General features: G+C 42.5%; 1 protein-coding gene across 4 annotated transcripts in view; it reads right to left on the reverse strand.

Moving 5' to 3' along the window:
- The window catches only part of AP2A2 (adaptor related protein complex 2 subunit alpha 2), a 44,516-nt gene extending 33,069 nt beyond the window's left edge, over nucleotides 1–11,447 (reverse strand). For 3 of the 4 annotated variants that reach the window (XM_012574170.5, XM_012574169.5, XM_012574168.5), the window contains exon 1: nucleotides 11,231–11,447. In XM_012574170.5, the coding sequence (XP_012429624.2) occupies nucleotides 11,231–11,297 (67 nt within the window). In that variant the 5' untranslated portion in view covers nucleotides 11,298–11,447. The remainder of the gene's footprint in view (nucleotides 1–11,230) is intronic. The other variant, XM_030275473.4, reaches the window with a different exon arrangement.
- Between the last annotated feature and the right edge of the window lie 4,403 nt (nucleotides 11,448–15,850).

Consider the following 15,850-nt stretch of genomic DNA (forward strand, 5'->3'; position numbering starts at 1 on the left):
AGTAGTAACACTATTTATTGTTTAAATGAGCAGCAAGTCATACAGTCTAAGACCTGAAGTGTCTTCCTTTATAGATTATAGATTTGTCTTAATTGGATTATTTGTCCTGAGCACACAGCAGAGATACTCAAATGTTTGCTTCTAGGGCACTTGCCAGCATTAGGAGTTCATTACTACACTGAAGCAAGTAGTTTGCTCCAGGGACCCACCCTCTGAAAAAAGGGGCCACAGTAACATACCCCAAAAGGGTGCAAATGTTTAAGTAAATAAACAACACTCCAATTTTGTAAGCTACTTGAAAATACTTCCTTTATTTTCAGCCATACATCTGCTTCTGATGAAAAATTTAATCTCCTAAAGCTTTTAGTTTATTTTCCCTTTTACCATGGGAAGAGCACATCTCATTAAGACATAACCACAGAATCTGGAGAATTTGTACTTCATTTACTTTAATAGGGCAGAGAATATAGAACTCAGTCTGGGACATTGCTAGCCTGAGTAGGATATTTGGTTTTTAAATTTAGAAACTAGGTCTTTACTCTGTATCTTTAAACTATGTTTGAAAGGAAAGTGAATTGCAATATTTATTTTGAATTTATAGCAATTGTTTCTCTAACCTCAGCAAGTGTGGTAATAATCACAATTTTAAAATGTTAATAATAGGGTGAGGAAAGGGAAACTAACATATCAGCTAGCTTTTCTTAACCCAAGATGAAATCAAGGCCATCTTTTACTTTTTTAAAACCACCAAAATCTCCTGGCAAACCTTTCAAGCAGCATTATTTACCTGCTACAACTCACAGATTATCAGTTACTGCTAGAAATTGGGTTCTTTGTGTCCTAAGCAAGCAACAGAGCATTAAGCAAAGCCTGACTAAAATACTTCAGGAATCTGTGAAGTCAGCACCTTTTGTAGAAATAGTCTGCAGGCTCAGCAACACAAACATGGAAATCCCACCCCCATGCACACAGCTGTAGCAGCGAGATGACAGGAACCCCCAGAGTCACATCTGAAGGTTTATTATCTCAAATTCTAAATCTTGCTTAGCATATGAACCAACATCTTTTTTGAATAATTCCTTCAGGCAGTTCTATTTTGAAGGCAGTATATGATCTCATCCAGACTATGACCAAACAAACATCATAGCAATTAACAGGTGATAAAAAGTAAAACTCCATATACTGGAGATCACATTGAACAATTAAGTTTTCACCTTATTACTGATTACAGTCTCTGCAAGCCTGCAATTGTAGTTTTAAAGAACAGTACCAGCACACCAAGTGTTAAATGACACTGAGGGAAATCACACAATGCTGAGGACAACTCACAAGTTAAAACCGGCTGAAGTATCTAACCCCAAATTTCCTCAACTTCAGCAGTTTCTATTGTATGGTAACCTTATTCAAACATGATTAACTGCTTTTATTAGAGGATAACAAAGCAAAACAAAATCTCACAGTGGAAGGCAGCCTCCATTATAAAGGACAAAAGAAAACACAAGTATCATAAACCAAGGACCAATTTTTAGCTAGATCTTCCATCCCATCAAGTGTGGAAAGGCACTGTTAAAATGTGCTTGATTAACTGAGAAGTTTTCATCACATTACTCTGACTTGCCAGCACTCACTGAATAATTCCTATATGCATATTCTATTTTTACCATGACTAGAAACACTCAAGTAGTCTTTAGGACAGTAAAAAGGAAGATGATGATAGCTGAGGGAGTGCTATGCTGCAGGAATAAAGGCTTACATTTCAGAGCTAACAAAGGCGATTGCTCTGCCACACTTTTGGGCTGTTACTCAGCTTCCACTCTCATGAAATTATCAGAGCTGTATACCAACAAAATGTTCTGTAACCACACCATTCAGCTTGGAGAGGCTTTGATAAAGGTCATGTCATGTATACAACCTGCTGGGTAGGACAGCAGTTAAGCCAGAGCACAAGAAGATTATGTTGCATACGAGTTCAGGCCATATCCTTCTCACTTTCACTTATTCAGACTTCTACCATTTTAACAGACTATCATTAAATATCTGTAATAAGTTATTAAAAGAGGTGACTGCAAGTCAGTAAGCTCTGGCTGCTGCTTTGCTGCAAAGACACGTAGTGTTTGTAGCGTTACAGCCCTACTGCACGAGTGCTGCTCATCATCTCCAAGATGGGTACTGAGCACACAGGTACCCAGCCACAACACAGTCCAAGGTGCTCCTGGGTGATTACTTCACATTTGGCAGTTTGTCAGGCTTCAGACTCCATCATGCTGCCTACTGCCTTCATTAGAAAAGGTAAATTTAGTCTGCAGAGCAGTATTATCCTTAATTACCATCTTGTTTAACAAAGATACAGTAGGGAACACTGTAAATCACGCAGCTCATCAGAGAACCAACTACTATTCTTGTATTTCCCAGCAATCCCGGCTACAGTCAGCACTTCAGGACTGCATAAAAACACCTCCATTCCTCTGTTTGGAGCTCTGTATTACAACCTAAAGAATGAGAAAAGAGAGGTTACAGGAAAGAGGTTTGCTGAGTCCATTCATTTGAAAAGAACACCTGACATATCTTAATAGTAACCTAGCAGCAGGGTTGCAAGGTTAAGTAAGTGCTTCAAGGTTAGAATTAGTGGGCTGCTTTGGCTCACTCAGACAGTGACCTGCTTCATCAGGATTAACTTGTTGCTATATTAACTGCAGACTGTTAAAGTCAAGTCTGAGGCATACAACCCACCTGTGCTAACTAGAACTGCTGCTAGTTCTTAACTTTCATACAAACCACTTGATATATTTCTGACCAAGCCTACACATTTATTTCCCAAAGGAAGAAGCATTTTTTTCTATCAGCAGCTACGCAAATACTGAGCAGAGTACATTTCTGCAGGCAAGGTCTTGAGACACAGACATACTGTCAACATTTAAAGCAACAAATAAATAAATAAATAACTTCACAAAAGTTTAGATGTTACCAGTACTCATCTGGCTCCAATCTGCTTAAGGCCAGCAGTCAGTGTAATTGACCCCAGCCAGTAATTTGTTTTGAATTCAGACAGCTGAGAACTGCTACACTGTGCTACCTCTTAGCCTTACCTGCCCTGTGGTCATCTGACAATTCATGATTACAGATGCACAACTGCTGGCATGAGCTATAAAGCAGAGGATAGGAGACTGTTAGCATAAGGAAAAAGCCTGCCACAATTCTGTCATGCTTCTTAAAGGCCAGTAGTAGTTTAAGTGACTTTTTGTGGCACTATCATAGGTCTAATATAACATGAACTTTATTCACATTCAATTATCAAACAGGCCTTGAAGAGAGAGGACAAATCGACTTTTCTGTTTGGGAGGGAGAAGACAAATACTACCAAGGTTAAGACCAGGAACTTCTCTGAATTCCTTCATGGCTAGGAACACTTACTTAGGAAGAACACAGTTCTTACACAAAAGATAAATTCTCAATTTTAAAGGTGATGTTAGACATCTTCCCTGAAAGCTGCGAGTCATTGTTTTCCAAACATAAGAATGTTTCTGGTTATGTTTTCCTTAGCCTCTACATTAGGAGCATCCAAGCTGACTGGCCATTTCAGTGGGAGAGAAAGCACAGCCTAACTGCTACCCAGCTTCCCTTGAGCAAAGCATTGATAGTTTGAGAGTTACTTTGATTCAAGGCTATGCTTCTTAAGAGACAACAACAGATGGTTCCTAAACACTGCTTTCATCCTGGCACACACATTCCTGCTACTGCCTTGTACTGCTGCAGGTCAGTTTGGGAGCCTAACAACCAAAAGCAAGATGGCAAAGTCTACACTAAGGCTAAGTCACGCCCGCTTTACCACAAGTGATAGTGCCAGCATAAGACATGACCAGGTATAGAACAAGTTCACCCATTCACTGTCCACACACTTCAGTTGGCATAAAGCAATCAAATGACTCACTTGCCTTTTCTATTGCTAAAACAGCCTTCAAGAATGCAAAGATGCAAAAACTATACTGCATTCTTGAACCCCACTGTCAGAGAACAGAAGAAGAAACTGGTTGAAAGACAGGGAAAACCAGAACAAATAATAGCATCTCCACTGTAAAAACAGAAAGAGATAGAGGAAAATATGGACATAAAAGTAATCAGTGCCTCCATTTTTGCCTTTGTGAAAGAGCTTTTTTTACTCGCTCATATCAGTCAATTAAACCATTACTCTTACCTGCCAGCAGGACAGATACTCATGTTACAGCTCTAGAGGATAGATTAGCCATTTGCTATGCAGATCATGATCTTCATGAAGTAAAACATCAAATCCATCCTCCAGCTCTCCCTAATCTCTCAGCTGGCTCTTCAGCACAGCAGGGAAGAGGTCAAAAGAAAGGCAGACAGGTTGCATAGCAATACATTTAGAGTGGCTGCTTGCTCATCCTCACGTTGTCAATCTGTCAACATAAATTCCTTCATCAGGTTAAACTATCCAGGGCAGTACAATAGAGGTGCAAGCTCCAGCTCCACCTGAGTCTGAAGGAGCTTGTTGGTGCAATTGTTTACAAACTCACTGCACAACTAATCCAAAGAGACTACAATAAAATACTGAACATCTGTACAAAAAAAAAGTTAGTACGACTTCACTTTTGTTCACAAATCAACCTATTCAAGTCTGAAGAACAAGAAGCTTTTTGTTTACTGACGTGCTAACATCCTGTTATGAACAAAAACAGGAGTGCATGCTGTCCTTCCACAAGATCTGTTTGATCAGAAGAAAAGAAGTGCCTGTCACACCGAAGATCACAAATCACAAAGGCAGTTTAGGAGTGTTGTGTCTTGGGACATCCTGCTGTGATTAGATATCTTAAGACAGAGACCAGTGACCTACTGATATTTTAGAACTTTATATGTAGAGTATATTTTCTATTATTCTGCACAGTAAGTGAACTACTCTTCATTGAACTGACTTCTTCCTCCACTGTGCCACTAGAGATTTGCCCCTGTAACAACACTTCTCAGGAAACAGAAGGGAGTCACAGGCTTTACTGTAATCCACTAATCCATTAGCTCCTTGTCCTCATAAGAGAAGTAAGAGCACAAAAGCAGCTTTCCAATCCAGATGTAATAAACAGTAAAAATTTAATACTAGTTTAATGATTTTAGATGCTTACTATGGCTATTTTTTCTAACTAAGCACTACAAGTTAAGAGAAAATTTGAGAAACAACCAGGTAACCAATGTCTAGCTTAAAACCAGAGCTTTCCCTAAAATAACTGAAAGTGTACCAGAAGTTCATATCCAAGTGACTTTGTGACATACAGAACATCCATCTGGCAGTTTAGGTGGCAAAACAACATTGACTGCTATCAAAAGAGAAGCTTTAAGCCAAGAAGATATGCAAACAGTTGTGGGACTGTAAGTGTAGAGTTAGGCTTGTACATAAAGCAGCTCTTCCTCCTTCCTTGACTGAGCAGCATCCAAGCAGTCATTTCCTTGACCAGTCTTTTCACACTGCAGAGCTACACTCCCTTCAACAAGATAAGGCAGTATTTGCACCGATTTCCTACTAGTCACTGTGGACTCTCTTCTACCTTAGTTCACGTTCAAATAGAAGAACAGTTTGAGGCCTATCCTAGTTTAGCTACCATTTCCAAACTACTGTTCCAGGACCATAAAATACCTTTGAGCTCATTAATTAATGCAGATACATAATAGCCTCTGCAATGGTCCTTAATTTCCTCTTATCAGTCCTGACGGGCAGTCTTTATCCAAAGGATTTTAAATTAAGCAGTCCAGGGTATCTAATAGAGAGGTTGGATGTCACATGAAAAATTCTAGCTCTTTACTATCTCTCCTGCATTACTCTCCTCTAAGCCAAACATGCACAAATTAAACAAGCATTAAAAAAAAAAAAAAAATTCCCAGCCCCTCAGAGCTCTTTGAAATTACCAGGAGCAAGCCAAAACAGAGAAGCCACAGGAAGAGCAGCAGTTTTGTTTCAGAGCTCCTCCTCAGACTAATCTCATGCTAATTGTGTTTTCCTTAAAGGACTCTCCTGCAAATAGTAGCAAGTGATGCAAGACTTAGTGCTTATTATAGCACGTTCTTAGGGCTGTTTTTTCAGGCCAGAAACCGACCATATTAGATGCGCTGCCACAGCCTTGAAGAAGCAATAGGAGAGCTAACCAAGATGCCTTGCCTTCAACTTCTTGAAAATGTAAATAATCTTAGAATACATGTAAAAAAAAGGCTCCAACTGTCTAGAGAAGTATTTCAAGTCCTGCTTTAACATAACATGCAATGCAAACAAGAACCCACACCTCAGAGAGGCAATGCAGTAGCTTTAGCCTACACAGTGACAGCTTATTACTGACATATAATAATTACTTACAGGTAATTAAATCAAGCTGCATGTGCTCCACTCGCTCCATGTGAAGTTTCACTGGGTGGCTGTTCTCAGAGAAAAATAATTCTATACATACCCATGTAGTCATTTAATCCATGTACATGCCCCTCCTACCTACACCTGCTATGCACTTCAAAACCTGCCATCCATTCAAACAGGTGATCATCATACGATTAATTTAATGAACCATCTTTTCTTCAATCCCCACTTGCTGATCTGAAACCTGATGCACCAGTCCCAGTGCAGTGAAGCAAAGACACATTTTGGAAGGTTCAGCTTCTGGACGCTATCCCTTGTCCAGTACAATGAAAATTTAATGCATTAAGTTCTATGAGAAGAGATAGACCTCTGTTTATTATATATGTTGGATTTTATTTAAGGAAAAAATTTGGCCTGGTGAAAAAAACACTAACTTGGAAGAAAACACAGAAAGAAACATTTGGAGAACAAACTCAGGAATCCCTCCTCCGTCTGTCCAACTTGTGAGGCAAAACTGAAAAGGTAACACAGTTACCTAGAAAGGGAAATTAAGACCTGTCTTGAACTCCAAACTTGTGACAAAAGCAGCTTTTGCCTCTGCGTAGACACATGTCATAAACCTAAGAGAACTGGCTTCCCCATTTTAAGTGGTGCAGGGGGTTACCAGTAATACACTTAATACTGTAACAGAAACTATTTCTACATTACAGCCTGCAAATGAAAAGAGAAAAGCAAGCTTTCCTGGTTTTCAGCGTGAATAGCAGATAGCACTTTTACTGCAGCAGAATAGGTTGAGTGACAAATTACTTAAAAGTATTTCATTGTGAGATAAGCATAAAGCTGTACTCAAAGAAAATGAAAACAGACTCCTGATGATGTATCTGTCAGCTAAGACAGCTGGAGAGTTTATAAAGCACCATCTTGCATAAGCCAATTGCTTCAGCAGCTCTGCAGTGCATACACAAGAAAAGACTTAACATACTATTTAAGAAAAAATATTTTTTGCAGGAGTCCATATGCTTGCAACACATGCAGATCTTGTTATGTTTTAGTTCATGAGGCACAATAATAATAATCCATGCAGTAACAAGGACTCCTCCCGACCTGAACCCCTGAGTTTGGATAGCACTTCACCAAACCACAGGGTTCAGAACTTTCAGCTCCACTCCACCACAATCTTTTGTACAGCATTGCCACACGTAACTTTTCTCTGTCACACCAACCAAGCACTCATTAACTGGGCCATTCTAATCAAGTACTGCAGTTTGGCTTTCAACCTGTAGTCTTCTTGTCTCTTCTCTGGTGTCTATGAAAGATAAGCTAAAAATCTACTTACTGTAGTAATTCATATGTGTTACAAAACAATCTAAATGAACAAGTCTCTAGGAAAGTTCATGCATCTGCTGGCAAATTGACAGACATCTAAAAGGGTTATTTTCTAAAAAATATTTTTATCTGCCATCTGCACTAGGACCTCCATATGCAAAATGCAGAGCCTACAATAAGAAGCTGTCCCGAAACAAAATTCTGGACAACTACAGAGAACTAAAGGATAATTCATTTTCTTGTATTATCATACTTTGAAAATTCACTTGATCCTTGTATGAATAAAGAACATTTCATTTTGAAAGATGACACTCAATATGACAGCTTCACAGAGACTAGAGCAAAGTCAAAGTGCTAAGAAGCCTCTCTTAGCCTTGAAATATTTTACAATTGCTGCTGCAAGTAGTATTCCAACTGTTCTTAACAAAAAACATCACAGACTTCTGAGAAATCAGTGTATTTAAAATAGTCTGCTTTAAAAAATACATATGACATAGAAGCATTTAAGACAAAAATCAAAAAGTTTAATAGACAAACCACATGCCAAAAATATGTCTAAACAACACAGAAATGACAACCAAGCTTTGAAGTATTAAAGACAGGCTGGTAGTGTGAGCTGCTTGTTCACAATCAGCTACAGTTGTAAACACTGAAAACTGCTATCAAGTAAGACTTTATGTGAAGCCTGTAACAGACTGGTATAAAGATAGGCAAGACAGGCATCACTCCCAAGTCAGTAACATATCCAACCTGTAAGAAAATCCTAAATTATTTTGTGCTGCAGACATTGTAGATACAAATGTCACAAAAATAAATCTTGATGTAAGGTGATCAAGCATTTCCAAAGGCAAAGAGTCAAAATTTACTTAAGTACCCCCCAGAAGTTTAGGTTACTTGAATTATTTGAAATCACATGCTGTGCATCTATCCCAGCACAGGAAGCACACAACAACTGCACTTTCATTTTTCAGCAAGATCTATAATGTAGAATCCTTATCTGCGAAGACTCTTTCAGAATAACCCCCCCACAGACACCATGTTTCACTGTTACTCATAATTCAGACAGGCTATTGGCAAAGTAAAAGTGCCAAGCCTTTGTGGCAGTATTAAAAATAGATACAAGAGTCCAGCAAAACCAAAATTTGGATTGAAATTAAAAATGCCAGCAGAATTTTCCATGTTACTGTAACTATCAGATATTTAGTCCAATTTTAAGGCTAGAAATAGAGGTCAAGAGCTGCCCATGGTGTCTAGCTTCCCTCCCTTCTCTTACTTTCTTTGCTTACTCAAAAGATGCCGTTCACCTTAACAACTCCTACTTTTTGTTCTTGACAACATCTAGCTCCTCACTGAAGAGGCAAAGAGGGAGTTTAGCCAATAGGAGTACCTACAAAGCCCAGAGTCTCCAGAGAGTACTTCTGTGAATACTCCAGGAAGCACTTTTGCGAATTTTAGTCTGTGTACACTAGCCCAGGGTTAGCTGGCAGCACTCAGAGAGCTCCACTAAAGGAAAGGCTCAAATGCCATTCACAGCTATTTGGAAGCTTCAGACATCACCTGCTAGCAGAAGACCAGCTCTTCTGCAGCTGTTTAAAAGATGCTGCTGCTCTTTTCATTATGAAGACAAAAAAGATACACAAGTAATTACAGCTCCTATACATCTGTCTTGACAGAGACAAAACATTTGAAACATACCACTACTTGTTTGAAGAGTCAAAGTGTTAACATTTTATTTGTATCACCAGTAAGTTACATCTTTGTGTCTCCTGCAGAAAACTAGAGCATGAGAGGTTTGTTGTCCCATCTGGACCAAGGTAGCTTCAGCTCTGTTCTCTCATTGCCTTGTGGGGAAATAAGTACCTGTTCTGTTATGTCCTACAACCTTAAATTTTGTTATTTCACATTCCTGAACACTTAGGTTACAAACCTAAGAGCCCAAATGTTTCCCTTGTATTTACTTCTAGCGATTTCCACTGAAAACAAGTGTGAACAAAGTTAACCAACTGCAAGACATGAAACACTGATGAATCAAGTCATACTGTTTCTAGCTAAATCAATGAAAACAATGACTAAAAAAATAACTGTGAATTGTATTGGGTAGATACAACAGCTTAACAAGTCTTAACTGCTACGATACCAAGCGGAACTATGCTACACTCGTAGCTTGCACAGAACACCAGGACATTGGAAAATGCTCACTAAATAGCCAGGCCAAATAGACAAAGCACAAGAGCATTTGTGTAACCTGGAACTGCTACACTGCACATTTTATAAGCCATCTTCTACACACACTAGGGTGAAGTCTAAAGCAACCTAAGGATCTGCGACTGTTCTGAAAAAGAAAACAGCTCATTCAAACAGCTTCTGCTCTAAGGAAGATTATCGACCTTGAATTTGTTCACACGTCTTGATGTCCAAATCACCCAATTATAAAGACACTGCATTTAAATGGTCTCATTTTACCAGTATTATTTCTTTGCCAGGTTTTTTTATTAGAAGTCACCAATATGAAGTTTTTCAACCCAGTGTGATTAAATAATGTCAACACAAGCCCAGTCACAACAACACAATTTGCATTAAAAAAAAATCTCCAAATCTGTTTATATCTTTAGAGAGAAAAGCTTACTGCCATTCCTCCACTGCTTTTAAAATAGCCTCAAGTGATCTACAGAGACTCACAGGTGGACAAAATAGAGCTGTTTCATCACACCAACCACAGCGACCTTAGCCCTTCCCCAGGCAATTCCTGCCACATCATACCCTTAGATCTCTAACTCCGATTAATATTAAACTATTGTATGCAATTTCGGACGAAAAGGAAGACTGAGCACTGAGGTGTGCCCCGAAACATACCCCTTCCCCCCACACCAAGCAGCAGATTTGTACTTCTCCTCTCCCGCTGCACACTCACGGACACGCTCCCCCCACTTCTCTCGGGGGGGGAGGGGGGGGCACTTACTCGCACCTCCCTCTATCCCATTTTTAATTACACCGATCCCAAGCGCTGATTCCCATCGAAGCAGAATCTTAAAGCCAATTTAAGCCGAGCCTAGGCATACGCGCAGAGGGCCCTGCTCTCAGGCGCCTACAGAGGCCTGTTTTCCATCAGTGACGCGCTGAACCGAGAGCCGCTCGGGGATCTGGAAGGAGCCCAGGGACGCCTCTCCCTGCCCCGCCGCACACCCACCCGCGCCCGGCACCGCTCGGCGCATCGCGAACAACGGCCACCGACCCCCGGCACCCCCGCGGCACTCAGGCACGGGGGAGGGGCTGACAGGGGTGGTGAGGGGGCAGAGAAACACCCCAACCCACCCACCCAAAACGCTCAAACCCACGGGCAAATGCTTTATGCGGCCCCCCCTCCCCGCCGCGCCGCCCCCCCGAGCGCGTCGCCATTTCGTGAGACAGGAGCGCTCCGAGCTGCCCGCCGCGGGGATCAGAGGGAAGAGGGAAGCACTGGGAAGGGGATCGAGGGGTGAAGCCCCTGCCCCACGGGGCACCAGCCCATGGCGACGGCCGGCGCGGCCCAGCCCAGGCCCCGGCCCCGGCGCCACTCACAGTTGCGGATATCGGAGATGAAGACCGCCAGGCCTCGCATGCCATCGCCCTTCGACACGGCAGGCATCGTGGCGCACGATCACGGCCGCCCTGGGACGCGACACGCCGAACCCCCGCAGCCGCCGCCCGCTCTCCCCGCGGGCTCCTTCAGGCCGCTCCGCCGCCGCCGCCTCCGCAGCGCGCAGGCGCCGCCGGGGCTCCCGCGCCCCCGCAGCCTCCGGGCGGGCGCTGCTCGGGCGCCACCTGCCGTGCGGAGGCGGGAGCGCCGCGGGTGCCCCGGGCCCCTGCGCCTCCCGGTGCCGCAGCCGCGGCGGGCGCGGACCCCGCCCGTCCCCTGGGATGTGCCCCGAGATCGGCCCCGCTCCCGGGCATTCCCCGTGCGACCCTGCGGCCCAGAAGGGCTGGCTAGCTGGAGGCTGGGCCCTGAGATCGGCCGTGCCGCTGCTGGGACGCGATTTACAGTCACCGCCCGTGAGGGAAAGCGGGCCCGGGCCGAGGTGAGGGGCGGCAGGGCAGCGTTAGCCGCTGTGTCCGTGGGTGAATTCACTGCACGCTCCCTGCTCGGGAACAGCCTAATCTCTTCCTCTCCTCGTGACCCTAATGGCCGAGAAGTTTGATGATTTTTGAAGGTGAAATACCGGGCTTCTCAGGCACCTCAGAGGATGTAACTGCTGAGGGAGAAGGACCGCTGATCAAGATACCGTAAAATTTCACTTCATCACTTAAGATTTGAGCAAACTATTGATCTGGAATCTTATTTTTAAAATATGAAGAGCCAGGTACAGACTCTCAGTGGTATAGTCCGTAAGAAAATTATTTCCACAGGGTGGACTGCAGGAGGCTGTGCCTTGGTCTTCCTCCTCAAAAGGGACCGCAAAGCAGTGCACGGGATCTCCTGCACGTACCCTGCACAGTCCCTGTGAGCACTGACAAGCCCGGAGCCGACTGCGCGCAGCTCCATCCTCAGGCACATCCCCTTGGGAGCCCGCTGTCGCTTGTGTGAGTGGCGCAGTTGCTCCACGTTCATGTAGATTCCCACTCCCTGACTCCCTGAAACCCCGGTCCACATGTTCCTCCCGATGGCTGTAAACATGCAGAGTGACTCAGTCCCACATCACATCTACTCCCGAGCCTGAAAACATCTCAAGGTTAAACTGTCTTTAGCATGCCGAAGAGGTGGGACTATGCAAACATTTAATATCTTCAGCTGAAAATCGGTTCAAAGAGTCTCAAAACTGGCCTAGACGGCCTAACCAAAAGTGTGCTGGGGGCTTCACTCATGATGCAAGGGAAAATATGCTTAGTGGTGGATAATGACTCGTAGAATCATGGGGCTTAGGGCTACTGGATATCAATCAGTCATTTCACCTCTATTTCAGCATACTTCAAGCCATTTAATTTCATCTGGGTTTTTTTGTTTGTTTGTTTGTTTAACAGACAGACAGACACACACACACACACACACACCCCATGAGCTTAGCTCAACATCTAGCTTTTAGCTACGGTCTATCTTCCAGAAAGGCACTGAGTCTTGCTCTGATACAATCAAATTCACTGTTGCTCTGGATAGCTTGCTCCCATGGTTAATTCTCCTTGTTTAGAATTTGCATCTTGTTTAGATTCAGCAAGCTCCAGTACCTTTAATTTTGTGATACATTTTTCTCTCATAAAGATCTATATGTCTGACAATGGCTGTATACCTCAGTTAGGTCACCCCTGAAGGGTCTATTCCAGGTGTTTTCAGGATACATTGTTACATGAGTGCTTTTTAGTTGTGCAAGTGTCTATGAACAAGGCAGGATGACAGCATGCAGCTCATGCAATTATCACTTTATCCCTGGATCCATTTTGTAGACCAAGTACAACTACAGGCAGTCATGCACAATTAGTCTACTGTTCGACTCAGATTATTTGTAGGCTTTCATGAAGAACATACTCCTTTTCCACAGCTTTACAAATATATTTTTATGCTTAATAATAATTTCCATGCACCTTTGAATGTGAAAACCTCCAATGTCACCAAATGAGGCTTTTTCTGTGATCAGAGGAAAAAAAAAAAAAAAAGAACTCTTTTTTTGGAGTTAATTTCTACTCCTAAGAGCACAGTGACACCTAAAGGCTCAGTCTACCAGTCCTGTCTGACTGGTATAAATTCCTGTCAATATTGCAAGTCATGCAGGTATCCAACTGCCTTTTCAGCAGTGCCTTAAGTACTGCCAGCAGGATAGCTGTGGCAGTACCAAGCTAAGCATGAGCTACAAATTCTTCTTGAGAACTGGGAAAATATCCAAGTGGTTAGCACATGTGGATGACTCTAGTTTTACCTCATACAGCTAAATGTTTCATTTGAAGGGGCTCAGTATGCAGTACACATACCCTGATTATTTTATGACAACCTCCTTTGACTGGATTTCAAAGCTTCACTATATTCACCCTGCTGTCTTTTTGCCTCAACAAAGACTTGTGCAATCAGGACAAATGTGTAGGCATATCTGTCCTTACTGCCTCAGAACTTAGTAGTGCATTTCAGATGTCTTGGTAAGGACATGGTAGAAATTTTATGTGAATAATCGGTATCTAGAGGAAAGAGAGTCTGTAATGGTCTCTAGATGCATCCTGGCTGAAAGAAACATTGTAATGTGAACTCAGCTGTTACTCAGCACAGAGCTCGCAATCAGGCACAACCCTTTGCAAACACACTGCATTGGTAATTCTGTAAAATATTTTGGTTTGAGCCTAACATCTATAAAACACCAGGCTGCCTAAAAACAAACATAAGTGGTTCTATCCATCCCAAGATGTTATGATTATTTAATATTTATAATAATTGTAAAATCAGCATTAAAGGGGAGATAGTACCAAGAAATATTTTCTTATTACATAAAACAATTGGCATCACATTTGTTTGCCAACAGATCCACAATGTTTGTCCCCTAGCTCCCATTTCATATGGGAGTAATTATTTTTTTTTTTTTCAGAATTTTATTGCACTGGTACAAAGGCTTTAATAATTGCACTGACCTTCATAAAACTATTACTATTCATCTGAGTGTTTTCAGCTGGTGAGGATCCAGTTGTGGGAGCTACAAAAATGGAATTGTTCCTTTCCTTTTGTTACTTCTCTCACATTTGTCTCACCAGTTATTGTTTTATTCTGCTCCTCATGATCATTCCAGCCATTACTGGAACCAAAAGGAACTCAGGACTCAACAGAATCCATGGCTCCACCATGCATACACAACCATGTTTCTGTACTTTACATCGAACATTCATTATCCCTTAACTGGGAGCACAATGCCTTCTGCCAAGCCAAAGTATCAGATGGGCTGCTTTCAACACTAGAAAACACAAAGTTAAGTTAATATCATTATCATTAAACTTTAAATTTACAGAAATTTGGGATGTATCCAGGCATAGACAATCTGGGCATCTGCTTCACAGACAAGACTTTTGTTCAGAGGAAAAATATTTCCACTTTTTCTTTTCAGTGCTGAAGAATGCTCATGAAGATCTTCATTACACAAGAAGGAATGAAAGAAGAGGGCAGTTCAGCAGAAAAAGGCAACCTCCATTCCAGCTTCTAGGAGGTTGCACTAAACTGTAACCAAGAGAGAAAGCAGGTTACAGGATAGCTTCTGTTGGGAACTGCACTGATAGGATATGCTGGCCTTACCTCTGCATCATGATATAACACATCCAGTTTTTTTACCAAGTCTTTTGATAGGGTATTTAGTCCCTGCAAGCAGCCTGTGAAATAACAGGGTTATACCAAAACTTCTGCTGCAGTAAAAATAGCAGTAACACAAGCCACGCTGCACACAAAAACACAAACTGTAGAAGGTCAAAGCAGAAGAAAACAAAAAACTCAATTAAAACCACAATCTTCTATGTTAGAGCCTGTTAAAAGCCATCTGAGATTTGACCCCTCCTTTCTGCACACCCAGAGTCAGCAGTATTGCCTTCAGATTCTCTGTAGCCTTACCTATATGATCATTTTTTAGCCCAAGCTCCTGATTTGCCTACACTTTTTCTCAGAATCACAGAAACAATTTGTTTTGAAAAGATCTTGGAGATAATCGAGTCTAACCTGCGATTAAGCATCACTATGTCAACTAGACCATGGCTCTGTTTTTCTTAGACACCTCCTGTGACGGTGACTCTGCACCTGCTTGGACAGCCCATTCCAATGTCTCCTCACCTTCTGTAAAGGAATTCTCCCCGGTTGGACCTCCAGGTCCAATCTGACCCTCCCCTGGCATAGCTTAAGGCCATTTATTTTTGAGTCGCTGGTAGCCTGTGAGAAGAGGCTGATCCCAACCTGACTATAGCCTATTTTTGGGCATTTGCAGTCAGTGATTAGGTCACCCCTGAACTTCCTCTTCTCTAGGCTAGACCTGGAGCTGTATCATTTGCTATAGCTTGGGCTAAACCAAGAGGGTCTCTATGGGAATTTAGAATCACACCATTATTAGCATTTCCTTCCTTCAGCTACTGATGAGCCGCAAAGCACCGCGTCCCGGGTCGGGCCAGGCCAGGCCAGCGCTGGGCCAGCCCGGAGCGCCGGGGAGCCGCTGCCGCTCCCTTCCCTTCCCGCGCCGCCATGTTGGCGCAGCCAGCGGC

This window comes from Taeniopygia guttata, chromosome 5, assembly GCF_048771995.1.
Source record: "Taeniopygia guttata chromosome 5, bTaeGut7.mat, whole genome shotgun sequence".
NCBI classification, from domain to species: domain Eukaryota; kingdom Metazoa; phylum Chordata; class Aves; order Passeriformes; family Estrildidae; genus Taeniopygia; species Taeniopygia guttata.